Source organism: Ciona intestinalis, chromosome 2 (assembly GCF_000224145.3).
Source record: "Ciona intestinalis chromosome 2, KH, whole genome shotgun sequence".
NCBI classification, from domain to species: domain Eukaryota; kingdom Metazoa; phylum Chordata; class Ascidiacea; order Phlebobranchia; family Cionidae; genus Ciona; species Ciona intestinalis.
Window position 1 is genome coordinate 4559740 of NC_020167.2, and position 21952 is coordinate 4581691.

General features: G+C 32.5%; 3 protein-coding genes across 8 annotated transcripts in view; all 3 read right to left on the reverse strand.

The window, feature by feature from the left end:
- Positions 1–17026, reverse strand: part of LOC101243227 (phosphorylase b kinase regulatory subunit alpha, liver isoform-like) — a 20380-nt gene extending 3354 nt beyond the window's left edge. The window contains exons 1-28 of one of the 5 annotated variants that reach the window (XM_018817472.2): positions 16895–17025; positions 16363–16521; positions 15944–16015; positions 15404–15548; positions 15038–15201; positions 14508–14648; positions 13987–14091; positions 13552–13644; positions 12927–13103; positions 11812–11998; positions 11146–11239; positions 10577–10730; positions 9726–9870; positions 9255–9333; positions 8042–8115; positions 7498–7710; positions 7079–7087; positions 6978–6995; positions 6245–6293; positions 5640–5756; positions 5172–5286; positions 4379–4500; positions 3544–3622; positions 3126–3215; positions 2512–2653; positions 2070–2182; positions 935–1069; positions 364–525 (exon numbers count right to left, since the gene is read on the reverse strand). In XM_018817472.2, coding sequence (XP_018673017.1) covers positions 364–525; positions 935–1069; positions 2070–2182; positions 2512–2653; positions 3126–3215; positions 3544–3622; positions 4379–4500; positions 5172–5286; positions 5640–5756; positions 6245–6293; positions 6978–6995; positions 7079–7087; positions 7498–7710; positions 8042–8115; positions 9255–9333; positions 9726–9870; positions 10577–10730; positions 11146–11239; positions 11812–11998; positions 12927–13103; positions 13552–13644; positions 13987–14091; positions 14508–14648; positions 15038–15201; positions 15404–15548; positions 15944–16015; positions 16363–16521; positions 16895–16972 — 3231 coding nt within the window. In that variant the 5' untranslated portion in view covers positions 16973–17025. Of the gene's footprint in view, positions 1–363; positions 526–934; positions 1070–1400; positions 1758–2069; positions 2183–2511; positions 2654–3125; positions 3216–3543; positions 3623–4378; positions 4501–5171; positions 5287–5639; positions 5757–6244; positions 6294–6977; positions 6996–7078; positions 7088–7497; positions 7711–8041; positions 8116–9254; positions 9334–9725; positions 9871–10576; positions 10731–11145; positions 11240–11811; positions 11999–12926; positions 13104–13551; positions 13645–13986; positions 14092–14507; positions 14649–15037; positions 15202–15403; positions 15549–15943; positions 16016–16362; positions 16522–16894 lie in introns of those variants that run through there. The other 4 variants (XM_026840869.1, XM_026840870.1, XM_026840872.1 and 1 more) reach the window with 4 other exon arrangements.
- On the reverse strand, positions 17025–18914 carry LOC100181474 (epimerase family protein SDR39U1). 2 transcript variants are annotated; one of them, XM_026840874.1, is made up of 5 exons: positions 18740–18914; positions 18548–18654; positions 18387–18469; positions 17925–18190; positions 17025–17666 (listed from the first exon to the last, which is right to left on the reverse strand). In XM_026840874.1, exons 1-5 carry the CDS (start codon positions 18759–18761, stop codon positions 17254–17256), a joined length of 891 nt encoding a protein of 296 aa, XP_026696675.1. In that variant the 5' UTR covers positions 18762–18914; the 3' UTR covers positions 17025–17253. The 2 variants fall into 2 exon arrangements, with proteins under 2 accessions (XP_026696675.1, XP_002127876.1); XM_002127840.4 differs by having other exon boundaries at positions 18387–18472.
- A 669-nt stretch (positions 18915–19583) lies between these two features.
- LOC108951005 (beta-1,3-galactosyltransferase 1-like) lies at positions 19584–21417 on the reverse strand. The gene is made up of 4 exons (XM_018817334.2): positions 21296–21417; positions 20693–20877; positions 20402–20630; positions 19584–20163 (listed from the first exon to the last, which is right to left on the reverse strand). The coding sequence occupies exons 1-4, from the start codon at positions 21364–21366 to the stop codon at positions 19584–19586; spliced, it is 1065 nt and encodes a 354-aa protein (XP_018672879.1). The 5' UTR covers positions 21367–21417.
- Between the last annotated feature and the right edge of the window lie 535 nt (positions 21418–21952).

Sequence of the window (21952 nt, forward strand, 5' to 3'; positions counted from 1 at the left end):
GAATTGATCTCGCCCTGCGTCATCTAAATGAACAAATATGTAAAAAAAATGTTTTCCGTTTTTTTACTTAAATTTTAATCAAATTTTTGGCATAGGATAGCGAAGATCATGTTTTTTGAAGAACAAAAATAAACCACAAAATTTAGTAATTTTTTTACTCGAAGTTTATTAATTTTTTTCGCATTCGATAGCGAAGATCATGTTATTTAAAGAACTAAGAGAAGGAAATTACTAGTACCATAACGGTGGATGGAACATAACGATGTGGAAAAGAGTGTCAGTACCATGTTGGTAAGAGGCAGACGGACTAACCACTGTACCACAATACAGGTCAGAAAAAAACTAATATACTCCAAAACTCGCCTCTTTCGTTACATATCCTGGTATATGATGTTCCCCTATGACGAGGCCGTAACATTTTTCCAACAATTTCCATATTCTTGTATAGAAGTTGTGGGGGACGCGATTCAAAGCTCCGTCAATTCTTCTTCTTCTGACCCATTGACCTCGCTTGTGGCCGGCAAACTATTTTAATATAGTGGTTTAGTTTAATTAGGTATGAAACAAGATATATTGTACCGTAGGGTAAAATGAAATACTGTTTTGCAGCTAAAAAATATATTTGCTGAAAGTGTTTTTTCAATTAACAATGCTTTTTTGGGGGGTGAGAGGGAATGTATTTCTGTAAATACGGGAATGTGTTTCTGTAAATATTCACTTATGTACTACCAAATGGGACATGATTGGAAAATAAAAACATGTCCCATCCTACCCCACCCATCTTTTATGCAAAGTTTATTACGGTAGTTAAAATAAAAAAATATTTAAAAGAAAGGATATTGCAGCCAAACAATAGTTGTTAAAACACTCTTACAGTTAAAACAAATTTATAATAAATTAGAAGAAACGAGTGGTCGCTACACCACATACTTACTTGTGCATATGCAGCAGGTGCAGTAAGGGCAGACATGGATCGTATACTGCTTGGTGAACTAGCGGGGTCATACTGTCCATCAAACGAGTGTTGCGTCCATACTGGCGGAGATATCAATCCAGATAAATCCTTTCTCTAAAAATTAGTAGTATAAATAGTAATTTTCGACCCAAGCATTTAATACTGTAATACAGGCAGTGGCGCACCTGGAAAAAAATAAGAGGAGGGGGTTTATTCAGGTAATTTAAAAAAAAAAATTTAAATAATTTTTTTGAGGAGGTTTATAAGGAGGGGTCGCGACCCCCTAAACCCCCCTGGCTGCGCCACTAAATATGGGTATAAAAATAAAAACTTTTAACTTAAATCTTACAGCAAAGGTTAATTTTTTTATTTAAATATTTGTTAATAAAAGAATTAAAACAACACTCTAGGGTAAGTTTCATAACAAACCACACAAATAGCACTGTTTCAATTTTGCAGAGCTGTATTCCATCTTAACTTATTAAAAAAATAGCTGTTAAAGTAAAATTCAAGCAAGCTGCTTAAGGTTGAATGCGTGTAAAAGACTTTTTGCATGCATTTAAAAAAATAAATTTTAATTGGTGTAAATTTTTACACTACAATGTTCACTACTTAAATTTACTTATATACAGTTACAAGGTATGTATTAAAACATGTGTGATACTTTTGGCTACGCATTAAGCAGAATACAAATTGGGTTGTTAAAAAGCTTTTGGGAGTTTAGCAAGAAGTGTAAGCATTAGGACCACCAGCGAATACTTACAGAACCACGAGCACTAGATTTTCCAGAGCTTGCTCTGCTCTAACCACAACAAGCAAAATTGATATAAAAGAAAGAAAACATCAAATGGAAAAAAACATGTGAAAAGTTACTTGACAAAATTTCTTTATAGAGAAAAAAAACTGTTTATGCAACCATAATAACTGATTTTCATTGCATTTTAACACATTTCGCAAGCTGATTATTTAACAAGTTACACCTTTATTGTACAGTATTGTACAATATATGAGTGAGGCCCTACAGAAAGACATAGCAAAGATCACTAAATTTAGCCGAAGTTTTGACTACAACATCCCAATAGAGGTAAACAAATATAGTTTCAAAGCTATTTACCCTTAAATGCTTTTTGATAGAGATAAAATTTGATTTATCAGCTTTGGACGACCGGTTGTATTGAAATGATATTTCATGATTTAAGGTCGTGGCAGATGCAGATGAGGTACGAACTGTGAAAGGAATTATATTAAAATTTTCACCTTTTATATTTTTCTAGAAAATAGAAAAATAAAAAATGAAACCTTTTTGAAAAAAAATTATCATAAAAAAAGTATAACCTAATAAAAAAAAAACAGTTTATAAATATTTAAATAAAAACATTTACATTTAAATAAAAAACATTTACAAAACCTCAAGGTGGTAACCTCAACCAGAATTTAAATATTTGTTTTATTGTAAAAAAATTTGGGGCTAAAAATAATTGTTTTTTAGTAAAAACAATTGTTTTTTTGAAGTGAAAATAATTTTTTCATTATAAAAATAATATAAAAAACCTCACCACTTTTAATGACTCCAAACTCCTTCCCACTGAGCACATTTAGAATGAGTTGTTTCATTTCAAATGGACTTAAACTCATGAGGTGAGTGGATGCTTCCTCACCGGAGCAAGACAGATGGCGAGCCAATTCACTTGCCATCACCTGTTGGGAAGAGGATCCTTTATTTCACATTCACTTATTATTTTTCATGTTATTTTCATTCACCACCTATTTTTAAAAATTATAATTTTCACTAACCTCTTCAATATATTTTTTAAACTAAATTTTCATCCCCCATTTAAAAAAAATCATAATTTTACCCCCCTCCAGAATTTTTTTTTAATAAAACTTATTTTTATCCCTCGAATTTGTTTAAAAAGCTCTCAAAAATAGCACCTATGATACATATTTAGAATCAAATGTTGTATAATAAAAAAATTGTTTCTATGTTCCCAAATATAAATCTAGCCAGTATTTTTATTAACCCTGTTTGAAAATATTGCACAAACATACTAAAACTAAGAAAAAATGGAAGATTTTATTAAACAAATACAGATAAACCTATTTCCAAGTTATGTACAAATTTCAAAATTTCGGAATTTTTTATTATTTTATTTCTGTATAATAAACAAACCTGTATAATTAGTCCAACTCTAAGTCTCAGTAGATCCGTAAACAAAGCAGGTGAAGCACGAATGAACATAGCAAGGTACATGATGATCTCCTGTTGGCATTACTAGCGTTAATACAATGCTTATACACTGGAATAGTTTATATCGAAATTGTCTCTTTTTTTAAAGTTGGAAAAAAATGTTATACTTAAAAATATTGTTTAAGCATGAGGAAGTGTTTATCCACATTCTATCCATAAGTAAAATGAACATATAGCAAATATAATGTTGAAACTAAAATAAATAAAATAAAAATAAGAAATTTTTAATTTGGGCTTATTTTAGTCTGGACATTGTGTTTGCAATACGTTTATTTTACTTATGGATAGAATTAAGAAAGCAGTTAATAAAAGTGTTATAATTGTTATGTTGAATATTAACCTGAGTAAGAACAGCCATATCTGTATCGTCACCAAATGAATCCGTGATCACACCATGTAATTCATCAGCTGGCATCGGTCTGTCAATCAAAATTAGGTTTAAACAAATTTCAAAAGCCAAAAATTTGTATATGGCTAGATGCTTATATGTGGTCTAAAGGTACCATCAAAGTTTCAAAAATCAAAACAGCTTCAGAAAACATCCTGTTAAACACATTTTGGTGGTACCTTTAGACCATGTTTGATCATTTCTATTAACACACTGTTTTTTCGTTGGTATGCTTCTTTAACAAACATATACCCGTACTGTCAACACAAAGTGGAATTTTATCAACAACTGTAAATAATTTTCCCACTTTTTGGAGCTTGCTTTTTTGATGCTATATTATTTCTATTGTGGTGCAGAATATAAGGTGTGCTTTTGCTGACCTTAATTTTATTGCATACTTAGTTAAGGGGTATATATTTATTAGAAAAACAATAAGCACCTTTGAAGTTGGTCATATAATAGGATTACATTTTGTCTTTATATAAATAAACAATAGAACTATCCTGGGGCATTTTTTTTTCCAAATCAATAGAACAATATAATATGTTGCAAAATTTTTAAATTTCCCTAAAATTTCCCAACAAAATTGCCGTGCTCAGCTTGCTTTATATTAGACATTGCACTTTGCACACCACAGTTTATTGATTAGTACAATGCCTACTTCCTAGAATACAGGCGTTTCATTTCCTCCCCACCATAACCCATTCAGCTATTACTAAAATAGTCTTAATTCATGAGAATGAATTAGTCACGCTTAATTGAGCAAAGATAAACAAACACACCACACCTGGTTATCGTGAACTCCTTTGGTTCTTGTGGTAAGCCAACCGTAACCTGTTTTTGACGAATCAAGAGATCCGTGACGGATTGAGAGAGACCACTTACACGTTTCTGCAGTAAACCTGACATCTATTAAATAAAGGAGTATTAAATGGAGAATGCAACTTGTTTTATCTTTGCGAAACTCGTTGTAATACAGATTTTCTGTTTCATACACCTCGTTCCAGCTTACTTTGTGGGTCATTGTTTTATTGTATATTTGTATGGCTGACAATTTAGACAAGCCATTAGTAACCACTGGGTTCAGTAAACGTCGTTAATTGTCTTGCCTAAGGACATATACTCCCAAACTGAACCCATAACTTTTGGGATCCAGACATAGTTAGTTTGGTGTTTGATTCTGAATTACTATGGCATTGGCAGGGTAACCTAATGATTGTATATTACCAGTAGCTTATTTTATATTGCTCAGTTATAAGCTGCTCAATATACATCACATGGATAGTTATTTTTAGGTTTATATAGTTGACAGTTCAGTCCACCTGTTGATGACCACAATTATTAAACTAATTATTTTCAAGTATCTGAACTTCAAGAGATAAAAGTCAAAAAGTGTATGTATAATTAAAATTAAAAGAAATATATTCTAAAGTGTCAGAATCAATTGGTTATTCTGACAACTTATACGGCTTTATACATACTGTTGCTGCCAGGCCTATTTATACTTATACAGCTGGTTTCTTTAAGTTTAAAAATAAAATAATGTCTTTAAGTTTAAAAAAAAAAAAAAAAAACTTTACCTGCCTAACCACCATCCAGTTCCCTTGTTGTCCAGCTTTGTCATAAAGTTCTTCAATAAGGTCAACTACCAGCACCCCTGGTTCACCATCTATTTCTGTGTCCCAGTTGGGTCCTCTGCAGGTTCACATATGTTAGAAGAACATCTTTGATTAGTTATGTAAGTACTAACTTGAGTGTAAAAGATATGCAAATTTTAGCAGTGGTTTTTGCTTGAAAAACTTTAAAGAGTTTTGCTAGAAAAAATAATGTATGTATAATATTTTTTTTTATTTAGTTATTTTTTTTTATTTAGAGAAAATCATATTACTTAAAGAACAAAGAAAAAGAAATCATCAACTGCAAAACGACAGTCGGTAGAACACGCTATGGATAAAAATGTTGAAAAGAGCGTCAGATGAAAAACATCGGGACTGTTGCACTAAAATGTTAATAAGTGTTTTTTGAAGCATTTACAAAATTCAACCAACTTGTGTGTATAGAGATAATGCAAAATATCCGCTTGTTCCCATAGAAACATAGTTTCATGTAACCGATGAACTAGAACTTTGGGCTTGAGCTGTGGCGATGTTGGCTCTTCATTTTCCCTGTGATAAGTTCACACTTAGCATATTAAAAAAAATTAGCTTTGATAATTTAAAATAAACAACCTAAAATGCACCACCAGCAGTGGTTCAGAATTCCTACCCCACAATTAAGCGGAGTAAAAAGTCGGTATATAAGCAGAGCTGAGATATTAATAAATGTAGCTTCAACTTGTTGATTTTCACTTGCAAGGATATCTACTGTTATAACAGAGCAGACTATAGTGCCTCCTTCGTCCAATAAGAATTTTTTATGAGTAATTTTTATTTGTGGGTTTTTATTTATTTTGTGGAATGTTTTTTATTTTTTTTGTGAGTAATTGTTTTCTATTTATTTTTTTGAATTTATGGCTGACAGTTTAGACAAACCATAAGAAACCACTGCGAGTGGTTGTTTTTTATGCCTGAGAAGAAAGACTTTAACTACTGTCCGAGATTGGTTAAAATATAAAATAGTTTAAAACTGAGATTGGCACACATCATATACTTACCCTAGTAACTTTATTTTCTTCAGCAAATTTTCATTGAAAGTAGCAATGCCTGAAAAATTTAGAAAAAAAATGCCAATTTATAAGCAAGAGATATTCATGCATGTGTTTTTATCATTCTGATCTACGCATAATTGGCAATAATACTTTATATTGTATATATATATATTAATATAGCATTGTAAGATCATTTGTATTTATATTTTTCTAGTTTTGTATGGAAAATATTGTGAAGTAATAGATTGATGTTTCTGGTTAGTAGTGCAGACCGAACAAGTTAGTGATGTCCATAATATATGATGATCAATTTGTCACATACCGATTTTTTTCTTAGTTTTATAAACAACACCAAACACATATTTTTACCAATGATAACATAATTAACATAAACCCAAACACTGTTTAAAAATTTATCATTTCACCAAATTAGTAATCACTGTCTGTTAGTTGTATTGCGCAGATACAGTGCGTTAATGAATGTGCGCACAAATCATGCAATTATTTATATAATAAGTTACACCACCATGCAGTTAAGCTCAAACATCATTCTCGTGGTTAGTAAACAAACAGATTCAATTGCAAGGCAAAAGAGTAAAGTTGAATATTTAGGAAGAAAAAGACAGAAAAAAGTTTTTCGTTAAGAACTACAGCATAGGAAACAAAGAAAATGCTGCTACAAATTACTGTTACATTGGCCAGGTTACCAATCACTTATTCAGCGGAATCATGGACTTACCGAGGCCTACAAACGAACCTGGGGACACAACGACAATGAAATTATAAAGCATTTTTCTGTAAAACATAAAACAACATTGTGCCTTTACAAACTTACCATACCTTTGTTTGCTGTTGGATGGAAAACAAAAAGTTTTTTTTGCGAATTATTTGAATTACATTGCGCAGTATTGGTACTTGTTATTCTAATGTGTGAGAAATAATTTTGATACTGCCCATGCAAGTGCTTCTAAAGCTTGCGGGAACTTTGGCTTGATTCAGCTATTGCCACCTTTTGTGTTTGAAGTAAGTCTATTTTAATTTATAACACCATGCATACAAGACATACCATGTTAAAAAACCTTTGAACATACATAAAAATATTCATGAACGTACGCATTCACAATACATAGACAGGTATACACTATACCTAGATTAATTCAAAAATCAGTCAGTTTCTCCTGTTGCAAAAACACCATACCCCAAAAATATCATTAAAAAATCCGAACCCAAAAAATTAATATGATTAATTAAGTTCTCACTGGTGAGGTCCGTCGAAATTCTCCTCTGTCTCTGTTTTCCGACCAACTTTGCTTCCCAGATCCTCTGCTGGTGTTCCTCCGGAGTCAACTGCATGCTCTGACTCCGGTTCGAGGATCGTAGAGAGGACTTGACATCCGTGTGTGATCCGAGACGATATAAACGAGGAGGAGCTCTTGTGAGGAGCAACTCCATCAGATCACTCGCTTCAGCATCTTAGATAAAATAAGAATTTTTTTAACATAAAAGAATTATTTTTGATAGGTTTCTATGAATGTGTTACACTTGATGGAAGGATTACTTTATTTCTATGAGAAAAAATACTTTTTATAAAAATAAACACCACTTAAATAAATATAAGAAAATATAAAAAAAATAATGTTTTGATTCATTACACATATACATACCCTGTACAAAGGTTAACAGTACACAAAACAGCTTTAAACCATAAATGCCATTATTACCTTGAATAAATTTTTACCAGTATATTTACAATTACAATAATGAATTCAAAACTACTGAAAACTTAGGAAAATGTATATTTACCTTCAGTTTCGAGGAAAGTAAGTCGTGTTTTACATGAAGTGCTCATGAAACTCTTCAATGAACCAAGCACTACCCTGTACAAAACATATACACCTATGTTTAACATATACACCTATGTTTAACATACACACCTATGTTTAACATATACACCTATGTTTAACATATACACCTATGTTTAACATATACACCTATGTTTAACATATACACCTATGTTTAACACATACACCTATGTTTAACATATACCCCTATGTTTAACATATACACCTACCTTTAACACATACACCTACATTTAACACATACACCTAAGTTTAACAAACACACCTATGTTTAACATATACACCTATGTTTAACACATACACCTATGTTTAACATATACACCTACCTTTAACACATACACCTACATTTAACACATACACCTAAGTTTAACATATACACCTATGTTTAACATATACACCTATGTTTAACATATACACGATACACCTATGTTTAACATACACACCTATGTTTAACATATACACCTATGTTTAACATATACACCTATGTTTAACATATACACCTATGTTTAACATATACACGATACACCTATGTTTAACATATACACCTATGTTTAACATATACACGATACACCTATGTTTAACATACACACCTATGTTTAACACATACACCTATGTTTAACACATACACCTATGTTTAACACATACACCTACATTTAACACATACACCTAAGTTTAACATATACACCAAAGTTTAAAACCATCTATGACTTCACTTCAGCGCCGTGGCTCAGTGGTTTGCCGTTTGCATCGTAAGCGAAGGGTACTAGGTTTGATACACGATACTGATACCACTAATAGCAAATGTGCCTTGAACGGTACACTTAACTTTCTGAAACCAGTGGTCACTAATTGGGTGCAGCACTTTGGGGGTCAAGGTATTGCGCAAACTTTGGCCTAAATATCAAGTCCTATGGCAAGGCGTGTTCTCAACCACGTAAAATAGAATAGTATCCACTATCTTGTCTATCTATAACATGGGAAACTCTATTTAATGTAATTCAGATCCTACAGTGAGGCGTGGTAGGGTACCTTCACTACCTTGTATTTAGGCCAGAGTTGGTCTACTTTACAAAACTGGGAAATAGTGTTAATGTACATTTTCATTGCCAACATCTTATAAATACCACCGGTTTTAAATTTAACTAAATTTAACTCACCTCACACCATATAAATAACCACTTTGTATTTTACGGAGTGTGGAAATTAAGCTTGGTTTGAAATTCTCACCGTCTTCAGCTGGAATAAACAAAGTCTGTTTAGTGTTCAGTGAAACATTAAAAAAATCTAAACAATTATTTCCAAAATTTTAAAAGTCCAATATATATACTTTCTACTCATATTAAAAGCAGTAAAATAAATATTGGATTTTCCTTTTATTTTTTAACTTCGAAATATTTGATTTTCGTTTTCTGTACCTTAATACTAGATGTTTAAAATCACTATTTTGTATATTTATTTTATTTCAGCCTTTCATTAAAGATTAGTAATGCTTTCTTTCTAATAAACAAATTTAATCTTTTTTTGTGTCGCTCAGAATTTAAAAAATTAGGATTAGGATAACAAAATTAGGATAAAAGTTCTTTTTTTTCCCTATTATAAAATTTTCCATTCAAGGTCACAAAAGTTACCTAACATCCCACTGTGGATTGGCACAGTTATAATTGGACGACCGGGCATGTTCCAGTAGGTGGAAAGATACTGAAGCTCTGTCAACATCATGTCTATCAACATGTCAGTGTCAAGCGACATGTAGAAGTCACGTTGGTCCAATAACTGTGTAATGAAAGGTTGGTAAAGAATGTGTTGACATGATATGTAGCTGACAGACTGTATGACTTATATTCCATATTTTTGCACCATATGTTTGGAACCTAATTTTGGTGAAAAGCACTTAAAAGTATGGACAATATATATAAATATATATAGTTTTGCACTGAAATGATATGTAGTAAAAACTGACAGGCTGTTTTACTTATGTTTCATGTTTTTGCAACATATATTATATATATATTTCCAATTTAATTTTTAGTAAAATAGGGGATGTAAAGTGTAGACAATTTATAGTATTGTCCTGACTGAAGACTCGTGACATAACATATGGTCAAATCTGACAGACTGTTTGCATATTTTTGCACCATATATTTCGAATTTAATTTTGGTGAAAAGCATTTAAAAGTACAGACAGTATACATTTTTTCCCAGAAATGATATGCAGCCATATCTGACAGACTGTTTGACTCTATATATTATATATATATTTCAAATTCCATTTGATTTTAGAAAAATAGAGTATTTTAAACTGTATACAATTTATAGTGTTGTCTGAATTAAAATTTTAAGAAATAAAAAAAAACCTTACACAGGTTCAAAATTTGTTACACAAATCCTTACCTTATTACCCACATCCCACATGCCTCAGAAATTATTACGACAATCTGTTACACCCATTTAAAAAATATAACTTTTATCCCTGACTTACATTAGGGGTGAAAGCGAAAGTTCTTCCATTCATCACATACAACTTGCTTGTTCCCAGCACACCAATCTGGTTGCTTGGCCGACCAGACAACTTCATCTTCTTGTTTTTACCAAGCATTGAATACACACTGGTGAGAACACGCGCTGGTTGTACCCTGTTTGGACAGGAGTGGTGATTGATAAAACAATTGAAAAAAAAATATTTGTTTGAGTATGAAATTTTAAATTTGCTGTACCATTATATTGTTTTTAAGGATTTGTTGCTTTTTGGCAATTTTTTTTGTATAAGTTTATTTTGAAATGTAGTAATTAAACAACCATCACAGAAAATGTTATTTATATCAACTCTACACTGTCGCAATTATAATTACTTCTCATATTTCAACAACTGTTGTTTTGTTGCTATATCTTGTCTTTTCGTTAAAAATATTTCTAAATATTCGCTACTGTAATCGAAGATTTAAATAAAAAGTCTACAATTAACTCAACTCAGCATACAGTACAATAAGTCTACAATAAAGTAAAAAGTCTACAATAAAGTCATCACAAAACACAATACAAACAACTTACATAATTGGAGCCACTTCATCAAGTGAGTCGACATGAATTCCAAGCTTCTTCTTCAAAATTGTTTGAAATGATTTTTCCTCGGCATATATTGCAACTATGTAGTTAAAAAACATGAAAAACATTTCTGCTCAAAATAAAGTGTCTCACTGCAAACAAATGCTATACAGACTGGCTCAATTTAAACAAAGTTTTGTATTTAATACTTCGTGTAGAGATTAAATATAATCTATATTTGATTGATTTTTATTAAAAACAAACTAATTAAACTTGTCTATTTATAGATACAAGCAATGTACAATGCAATACACTCATGGTTGTCAAACATAGAAAACCTATTTGATTAATGTAGAAATTGTAATAAACTTTGTCTCTGTTTGTTTGTTTACAGACACCTAACAGCAGAATAAAACTGGGTTTAGTGGTTTTCATTTTCAAAAAAATCGGGATGCGTATACATAAGTGACTTCTGGTTTAAAAGTTGGGGTGACATGCGATCAAGCCAGAGCTCTAAAGCTTGTGCCAGAGCGTCTGCATTTTTGACTCCTGTCATTTGGCGTAAAGTAAAGACAGCGTCGAGTCATATGCAATTGCTATAATGTTGCACTCGAGATCAAAAATTTCTTCCTATTTTAAATCAAAGTATTTTTTCTGATAGAAATAGCATACCTTGTACAACTACATCAGGTTTAGGAGCCGTTGCAAATCTCCGATTAAGTGGGTCAATCTCACCCGGGGCAAGGAATCCGTCCCATAACAACTGACCCAGCAAATATAGGGAATGCCCCCATAAGTGGGGTAGTTTACCCAGTGGTATCCGATCCTGGCTTTTAGGGTTCGCTTTTTCTAGTTCAACCTGTTACACAAATAACTGTATATTAAACTTATATGAATTATTATGTTACTTCTGCTACCAAGCATAATGTAAATAGTTTTTAGGCGGCTCATCTAGTAATAAAGTGTGGTGTTTGTATTTCCCAGGTCAGAAATACACTGCGCTTTTATACCAGATGAGCCACTTAAAGATAATTTCATGAACTTCTATAAAATGTGTTACAGCAACAACTGTTATTTAAATGGAAAAACAGTTTATTTAAGAAAAAACACAAATAAAACTACATAAGCATTTATTATTCTGTGCTGTATATGTATTACCACTTAAAACATATTTATTAGTGTTTCGTAGCTTTGGAAATCATTTAATGTTTTATTTTAACAGATAATGTTTCACACCATAGTTTAACATGTATGTGAATTGGATCATAATTCATACTGTGTGTGTGTGTTATAACCTCATTTGCATGTAGGTAACTAATCCCCACATCTATATTGACAAGGAATTATAAACAACTGGTAAACTAATTAGATACCATCTGACTTTTAACATGTAATTACACACCAAATCCTATGTTATCAGTTAAAGAGTACAGTATTTTAAAAATTACTATATGTTTTTCTAAATTTAGTTTGCAACTGTTTAAAAAATCTATTACTTTCCCCACTGTATGCGTTGTGTCTTTAACACAAACTTTTGTTTCTATAAGAAGTTTAACTTGACCACGCTAATTTTCTTCCAATTAAACGTAAACATAATTTTAACTGTAAGCCTGTTTTTTTTGTAAATATATTATCAATTGTAAGTCTTTTTTTTCTTTTTAATTGTCGCTATATCCTGTCTTTTCGTTTAAAATATTTTCTAATCTACCCTACCCTGATTGAAGAGATACATAAAGTTATTATTATTATTATTATTACTAAATAAAAGCAGCCATATAAGTCCATACCTTGTCAGCTGGAACAGCATACAGCTCCGGCACGCAGCGTACCCCATCAACAAGAACAAGTACTTCACGCATGGCATCTCTGTACTCAATAACTTGTTGTTGGTTATCATTAAATATTCCATCCAGCAGCAAATAACTCCAAAATAACGGCCACTCACACTCAATGTTTTCAAAAACCTACAATGGTTTTTACAAAACTGTTTTTACAATACCGAAGCTGAAAAACTTCATACACAAACTATATTTGTAGATCTTCAATTTGAACTTTAATATTTTTCCAGACTTTTCCAAACCTTAGGGATACAAATACAGGGTATACATATATAATTTTTATGTAATCATTTTATACTATATATATACATACATGATACCTTATACTATATATATATATATATATAATACTATTCTATATTTGGAGAGGAAGCCAATTTTAGATAATATGTGCTAATGGTGTTTCATCTTTCCGACCCTACTATATATACATAAACAACCATAAACTATTATATATAAAACTATTATCATATACATAATACTATTATATACATAAACAACCATCCCAATAAAATACAGTATGACATGTTTGGTTTAGCAGTAATAAATTAACAGTCCAAATCTGAAACATTACTTTTAACTCAGCCAGTTCATAATGTAGCCTGGATGAATCTTCCAATGCAGTTTTGTAACCATCTCTTAAAAATCTTCCGCAACCATATCTACCCTGCATGTAAGCGATGTTAGAAATTATTCACAAATATGAGTTTTACGAGTATTACGACTGTGGTTTTAGTCCATAAGATTTACATGTGTTTTAATATTGGGTATATCGTACAACTTTAGTTTTAGCTAAAATCTGGCTCTGTGTGTGCATAAATACAGTGTTTTAATGCAAATAAAAAAACAAACAAAAGCCAAAAGAACAATGTTATAAACGCAGAAAGTAGCCAAACACCAACTCAATAAACATATACACAGCATAAGGTATAAATAATAACAAATCGCAAATTTTAAACGGGACAGGCTCACACATCATTTGAAATTGAATCACACAAATAAATCGCACCTGTAGTTTGTCAACTATTTCCTGCCTTGTAAGCTTCACCAATGCTTCATCATTGACAGCAAACGCAGGGTAACCGATAACACTGAGAAGGCCGGCGTCCACTTCCTAAGTTTAATACATGGAGTAGGCTAGTGGGTGTGTAGGTTGTGTTACTTTAATATAAAAAGGTAATTACATAATTTGCTTAGTTGTTAATTCATTTTATGAAGTAGTACTGTGGGATAAGTTGGAACGCCTTTATCTTATTATATTCAATTATTCTGATTGTGTTTTAAACAATTAACAACGGACCATGGGGTCTTGAGGATACCATTTTATAGTTTTTCTAATGTTCTTTGTTTACTATCAAATGAAACTACAAAACAGAATGAAAAGGTGTTCCATCTTTTCAATTCAAACCTATATTAATATGACAGTGGTACATGAAAACAAAACACATTCACACAACTTCTATAAAAAAATAAAACTTTTATTAGAAGGAATTTATCTACCAGTTTAGGCTTTTAAAATTTTTAACTCACCTTTGAGTTCGACTCCCTGGGCAACAGACTCTGTAGAATAGCTTGGCATAGAGCTTTCTCATCAGGAGTTACGTGTATGACTGACTGGTGGCCACCACTTGCACCAAACAAGTTAATTTCATCAATTGCTTCCAAAGCTGCCTGTGAAAACAATTTTATCTGTGACAACAGCATTTGAGAGTATACAAATTGCACCATCACAAGTTTTTTGGACACCTTATGCCTTCTGTTTTTTTTGTTTTTTTTGCACCTTTGCCTATTTAAGTCCACTGTCAAAGTGTTTTTTATTGTGACAACAGCATTTGAGTGTGTGCAAACTGTACCATAACAAGTTATATAAACTTGGTAACGTATAGGGCTTTATATATGACTCAATGACTGCATATTGCTCCTGGGAGATAGCTTGGACATTCTTGCTAAATCTTCATTATCCGGACCAAAGGGCCAAAAATCTCTTTCGAAAAGGTTAGGGTTTTACTAAAGCTTTATTTAATATTAGGCTATATATATATATATTGTATTATACAAACCTTACACATTCCAACAGAGCTTGCATTTAATTCTGGAACTCCATGGTTGGTTTTGTCACCACGTTCCCATATCCCATAATCAGGTGTCCGAAACGCACACGAAATGTAAAACACGAGATTTTGAACAAAGTCCACTTCATCAAGGGTGTAAATTATTTCAAAACCTGCAAAATAACAATAAATGCTTTAGAATAGGGTTTTTTGAGCTCAAATATAAGATAGATATATGAGAAAACAAAAAGTGCGAAAGAGTTTCTAAACTTTTGTTGCCTTTCCTAATTTTTTTTAATTTTACCTCTTTTTAGTTTTATTTTTTTACCTATTTTTATTTATAACGGAAATGCATGTAAAATTAGTAACACTTACCAGATGCAGTCATCTGTGCCAACATTAAGACATATAACCCGGTTGCATCAAGTTGTAAATGTCCCCACTCTTGGTCACCAACTACCAACCCACACGTTTTACGATTATATTTTGCATGAAGGGAATCGTTTGGGGATAGGCTGGTCTAAATAAATAAGAATTGGAAATTATAACTGTAGGTCAGCAATATAATATGGTGATAAAATTTCATGGGTCCTTGTTTTCAGGGAGAAATCAGGAAAGAGGGTTTCAAAAGCTTTTTTTAATATAGTTTAAAAAATCCATGCACACTGTGGAAAACCTATGCACTCTTTAGGCTTTAAACCTTCTTATATTGCAATAGGAATAAACATATTTTGCATCCCGATAAAACCATGTATGTTTGTCCTTGCTTGTGTATATATACCTATCTATTAGCCTAGCCTATCTATTATATCTGCAAATGAATAGTTAGGTACAAATATGATTCGGACAGTGTAATGATAATAACACGATAAGATTCTTCGAAAACTTTCTTATTATAAGAATTTAAATATTCACCTTAAATGCTTCCAGCTTCTCCACCTGCCTCATCATGCATTGTAATAAAGACCTCATGCATTTTACAACACTCTGTAAAAGATATGCTTTAAAGGCTATACAAAAAAAAACTATAGAGAAATAATTGCAAAAAAAAATAAAAATACTCCCATGACCAAAGTCAAAAACATGGAAAAAATAAAATTTCGATTTTAAATGTTCTACCTGTTCAAGTATGTAGCATTAATTCAAATTAAAAAAAGATACTGCATTGAACAATGCAAAAACATAAACAATTAAAATTTTGGTTTTAAACTTTCTAATTCTACCTGTTCTACCTGTTCAATCATATAGCATTAATTGCAAATAAATAAAGATACTGCATTGACCAGAACGAAAAAAACATGTAAAAAGTAAAACTTTGGTACCAAACTTTCTACCTGTTCAAGTTCGTATGACTTTGCCTTGTCTTCATCTAGGTCTGCATGCTTCCGATAAGCAAGTGCCAATCCCCACACAGCTTGGAGTGAGTAAAGATTGTCACGAACCCATGCGTGTGGTGCGTGCTTACTTGCTGAGAATAATCCAGTGATAGGATCCTTAGAATTTAATTTTCAGGTTTTATTTTAATGTTTAAATTGATTAATTTAGTGTTTAAAAATTAGTTATTGTTAAAGCAATAACTTTTTTTTCATTTTTGGGTTTTTAAAAATTAAATATGTGTCAAATGTTAAAAAATGTAAACTTTTTAAAATGTGTGAAATTTTAAAACAACTGAATTACAGCAAGTTCAGTGTCGTTAAGGTTTATTGTCCATAGTCTTCATCAATAAATCTTTCTTTATTTTATGAAATCCACAACTTTCATAATAGTAAAAAAAGGCCATCACAATTCTTTTTTTTTACTTAAAATAAATTTCTCCACTGCAAGGGTACAGTAGAATAAAATAACAAGTAGCATATAATAATATACCTGAAATTTCAGAATACTTTTTTGAATTATTCTTGCATAGTTGTCTAACTTGACACCTGAGTTACTTCTGCTTCTCATATTTATATTGGAGGCAAATTCATTTTATTTTCCCTACAAACCTATTCCTAACCTATAACAAAAATCAAATAAATTTGTGTCATACACAGTTATAAGTATTTCTAATATTATATACACACAGATTTAAAGGACTTTGTCCCATATTATTAAACTCAAAACATGACTGATTCTTTGTAAGTTTACAGCTATGATATGCAATACGTAAAGGTGTATTCGTGTTTACAGTGAAAAATATGGTAAATTAAGTGAAAATAAACTTCTACAGCTCTGGTACATCAGTATTATCGAGATGTTACTTCTTTCAAAGCAGCATCAAGCTTTGGATAGGAATACACATATCCAGAATCAAGTGTCAACTTTGGGTATACATTCTGTCCCTGTAAAAGCATCACACTGCGCTCTGAACCGTATAAAGCTTTAACTACAAAACTTGGCAATGGCAGCAAAGCTGGCCTTGAAAGAACTGATCCTAAGGCTTTACTGAACTCTCCATTTGTGTGTGCTTCAGGTGCTACACCGTTCAACACACCGCGCACCGATGTGTTCTTAACACCATGCATGAATATACCAGCTATGTCATCTATGTGTATCCATGGAAACCACTGTTTCCCATCACCCATCGGTCCGCCAAGACCAAGTTTAAATGGGGGTAACATTTCTGACATGGCACCTCCATTTTTTCCAAGCACAACACCTACAAAATTTAAACTTTATATGATGAATAAATGTAACTTAACCAACAACATAAAACAAAGTTTAAAAAATTGTACTGGCACAAAGTTCTGAAAAGCCACAATAGTAACAACTTGCAATGTTAAGCCTTCAACTCATATCCTTTGGGCAAGACAGAAAGGCCACCACTCAATGTAAATTAGCTTACTCAATCAGTAAAAATAACTATTTTTGGTTTGAATTTTAAAATATACAAAAAAAACATGGGTAAACTTCAAACCTGATCTCACAACAAAGTGTCGAGTATTTTCATTTTTAATTCTTCCTGAATTCTCCCAAGCATGAGTAAGTTCGGACCAAAAATCAGTTGATTCAGGGACAGAGAGCTCATCATAAATTCGAGAAGTACTAGGAGGGTAAAACCCCACACCCGATACTGTAGCCCAAACTTTTGGTGGAGTGTCAGCTGCCAAAACAGCCGTTCTCAAAGTTTTTGTCGTTTTTATTCTGCTATCCCAAACTTCTTGCTTAAAGTTTGGAGTCCACCTGCAATGGTATTTTTTACAAAGCAATACAATGTAGTATAGGAGGTTTGAAAGTTTGTTTCTGCTTTTATTTTTCGGATTTTTGTCTGAAATATTATTTCAAAAATTTAGTTTTTTATTTAGTTTTAATACAGCGATATTGATAACAAATACCCCATGCGCAGATTTTCTTTTTAATCTGGTATCTGTAACCCTACCTTTTAAAAACATTAAGAACAGGTTCTCCAGTAAGATTTATGACCACTTCAGTGTTTTTTGGCAGTCCCTCAGTTTCAATAGACTTCTAAGAAAATGTTAGAAACACTCAAATCAGAGGTTGCTTTCTGCAAATGTAAAATTTAACACTTCGAAAGGTTACCCATGTTAATGTATTTTCTCCTGGCTTTCTTGAAACTGACAGGGCCTTGTAACCAGATTTCTGTAACTGCTTAGCCAGAGCACGACCAATAAATCCGTTTCCGCCACCTATGTATATACAACAAATCAACTAACAGTAGACGGTATAGACAGTCATAACTTTCACCATATAACATACAATTACAATACCAACCTACTACTGCAAGTTTTGTCATACTTCGTAAGCAGATACGCCCTTCTTGATAAAGTACCGACTTTTCCTGCACAGACTATGGTACAATTTTTTTCCGCTGCTTCACAGGTACCTAGATAGGAAGCAGGGTATCCGATTACTTATGGAGCAGAATGATTAAAGATTGTCCAGTCGCCAATCGGCCAAAGCCATAAGCAAGAGAGTCGAACTATAATGAATGGGCACGCACCAATACAAAACGATTTATAAGATACTGCGCAGAAACAGCACCGAATCGCTTAAAAAAATTCTCGTCTGTTTTAATCAATTTGAGGGGTCAATTATTAAAGATATAGGAAACTAATAGTATTACCCCATAATCGAAATATGTTTTAATCAGAGTCCGTATATAAACAAAATGTCCGTATATAAACAAAACAAAATGTTTATATACGGACTTTAGTTTTAATTATACGAAAAAATATAGATGTCACACTTTTCCCTACCCTCATTATACAAAACGCACCCATGTTCATATGTTCAATTTACCATTTTCACAAAAATATACTGAGCTCTCCCATACATACATATTTTTATACGCACATTTAAAACACAGATGTGAACGAATTTCGTAGAAGAATGTTTATAACAGTTGAATAAAAAATGTATTACGATTATATATTGTCTGTATCAGAGTCCGTATATAAGACTCTGGTCTGCATAGCGTGTTCCACGATACGTTAGTAATAAAACTACTAATACTTTAATCCATTAGATATTGGTAAGGTCCTATGGCGAAGCACAATCAATTGGGAACTGGGGTTAAGGCTAATATTTGGCTAACTATTTCGAATTCGAAATAATTTTAGCAACAATATGACAAATTGTAGTTCTTTATCTCTCTAAGTTGTGCTTGATGGAACTTTATCGTCCGAGCTTGGAGTTGCGATGTGTTCAAATGAGGAAAGTGAGTTGCGAATGCTGGTTCCCGTTTAACAATTTGATCTTTCTCGCTAAGTTTGCTTCTTAATATACCAGTAGCCCAAACGTCTTCCATTCTAATAATTTGTTCAGCCCGAACCTGTTGAAACAGTCGTTTTGCTGTACTGACCGGCATCAAGTACATGGCACCATTGCAGTAGTCAGGGAAAAAGTCAAACTGGTATTCTTCTGGCGAGAGGTAGTATATACTGTTACGATCCCGGCAGGTACGTGGGTTTATTAACAATGTGTGACCACACAGAATCGGAAAGTTTTCTATGCGTCTTAAACGATCTTCCATTGAAATGATTTCCTTGGCACCAGGGTTAAGTAAATGCAGCATGTGTTTTGACATTTCACTTGCTGAGAACCTTACGTCATCATCTGATTTACTTACGAAATAGCTTGGAGGTAGATTTTCCGACGACCATTGCAGGATGGCGAGAGTCTTGTACACGATTTTTCTATAAATATGTAACGAATAAAACACGCCACTAGTTAAAGTATGAGGAAATATAATTGATTAAGCATATAATTTTCACAATTGTATAAATTAATGCGACTTTATTATCCCGGCGTGGCGGAGCAACAAATCAACAGTCGTTATAATTAACACGGGTATTCTGTTTCATACACTCCCATTTATTTTTTACCAAAAAAATGTTACTTGTCACCAGCTAAAAAAATGGGTTCATTAAATACCTGTATGAATCAAAGTGGTCAATAAACAAAATATCTTTATTCGCATCAGATTCTTCCAAGATTTTTGTGTTTACATTTTCTTCTGTTGATTTTGCGACGACGAAAACATTTTTTATCGACAGACCATTTAGGAAAGATAATGTACCAACTGTTTCCCTGATAGTTTGCCTCAGTGCAAAATTTGTGGAAGAGGATAGCATAAAATTGACTAAACACATTACAACATTTTCTGTAAAGTAAAGAATTTTTTACAAAGCTGTTATACAATATGATGATGTTTATAGCTCAAACCTGATGACTCTGAGCAGTTGTAGGTAAGAAGTGGTGGTCGAATCACAGTAATTCTGTAATGGTCCACTTGCTCTGCTTCTGTTTTAAGATGCGCCGTAATCTCTGTTGTTGTAGTATCTCTGTCGGGTTTTGTGAACTTCGGAGTAATGATCCGACCAGGTATAGGGAACCAACGTATGTAGAAACTAAAATATGATAATAGTAGGGTGGGGAAAGATTGGGCACCTTATCATTCTATTTTCCCATCCCATTTGGTATAGTAAAAAAATAATGTTTAAAGTTCAATATACCGTTGTTAATTGCTTAAGTTCAATATACCGTTGTTAATTGCTTAAGTTCAATATACCGTTGTTAATTGCTTAAAACACGATAAGGATATTTGGATATTTAAGTGCCAAAGGTATCCTGTGTTTCCCCACGATACTATACAACGACATGTTTAGGCTAATAAATTACAAGTCGTAGACGTATTGCTGGCGCTGCTATATTTTACATTATAGAATTGCCATTTTAAACATTGTATGCGCATAGGGTGCCTATATATGCTTGTCTCGTAGTATAATTTGCTACCGCGCATGCTAAACCTGAGTTACAATTACTTACGAAAAGTTTATTAATATGACCACTGCAACAGTGACAATTAAAAATGCCGTTGGTTTTCTTCTGGAACGCATGTTGCAAATTTCAGAAAAAATAATTATATGTACAATGTATCTAAGCACCTGAAAATAGTTTGATTTATAAATTGACGCACACGTCGTGAATCTATTTCTAGATTTCTAAGACGTTTGGTTGTTGGGTAAACACTTTTCCCAAATAACGCTAGCTTTAATATAGTAGGATGGGGGGTGGATAGGACACCGTTTTAGTATAGTTTTCCGTCCCGTTTGGTAATAACCAAAAAGCATTTATCGAACTATAACACCGTATCCTCACGACTCCCATAGATCGTTATTCCCCTACCCTACTATAGTATATACCACCTTTTCGTTTAGTTTGTATAGAAACGTCGGGTAGGAGAGGGGTGCCTTTAGCAAGTTTTTAGGTCATTTTTTAACAATTAACAGCAATGAATGAATGAAGAATGAATGTAACTTACTTTATCCTCGCGTGGCCGGAAAACGACAGTCGTTATCACACGGGTGTACACCTCGCGCCAGCTTACGAGTTACCATAGTATGTTACTTTGTGGGTGATTATTTTTTTTGGATATTTTTATGTATGGCTGATAATTTGGACAACCCATTAGTGTACCACTGG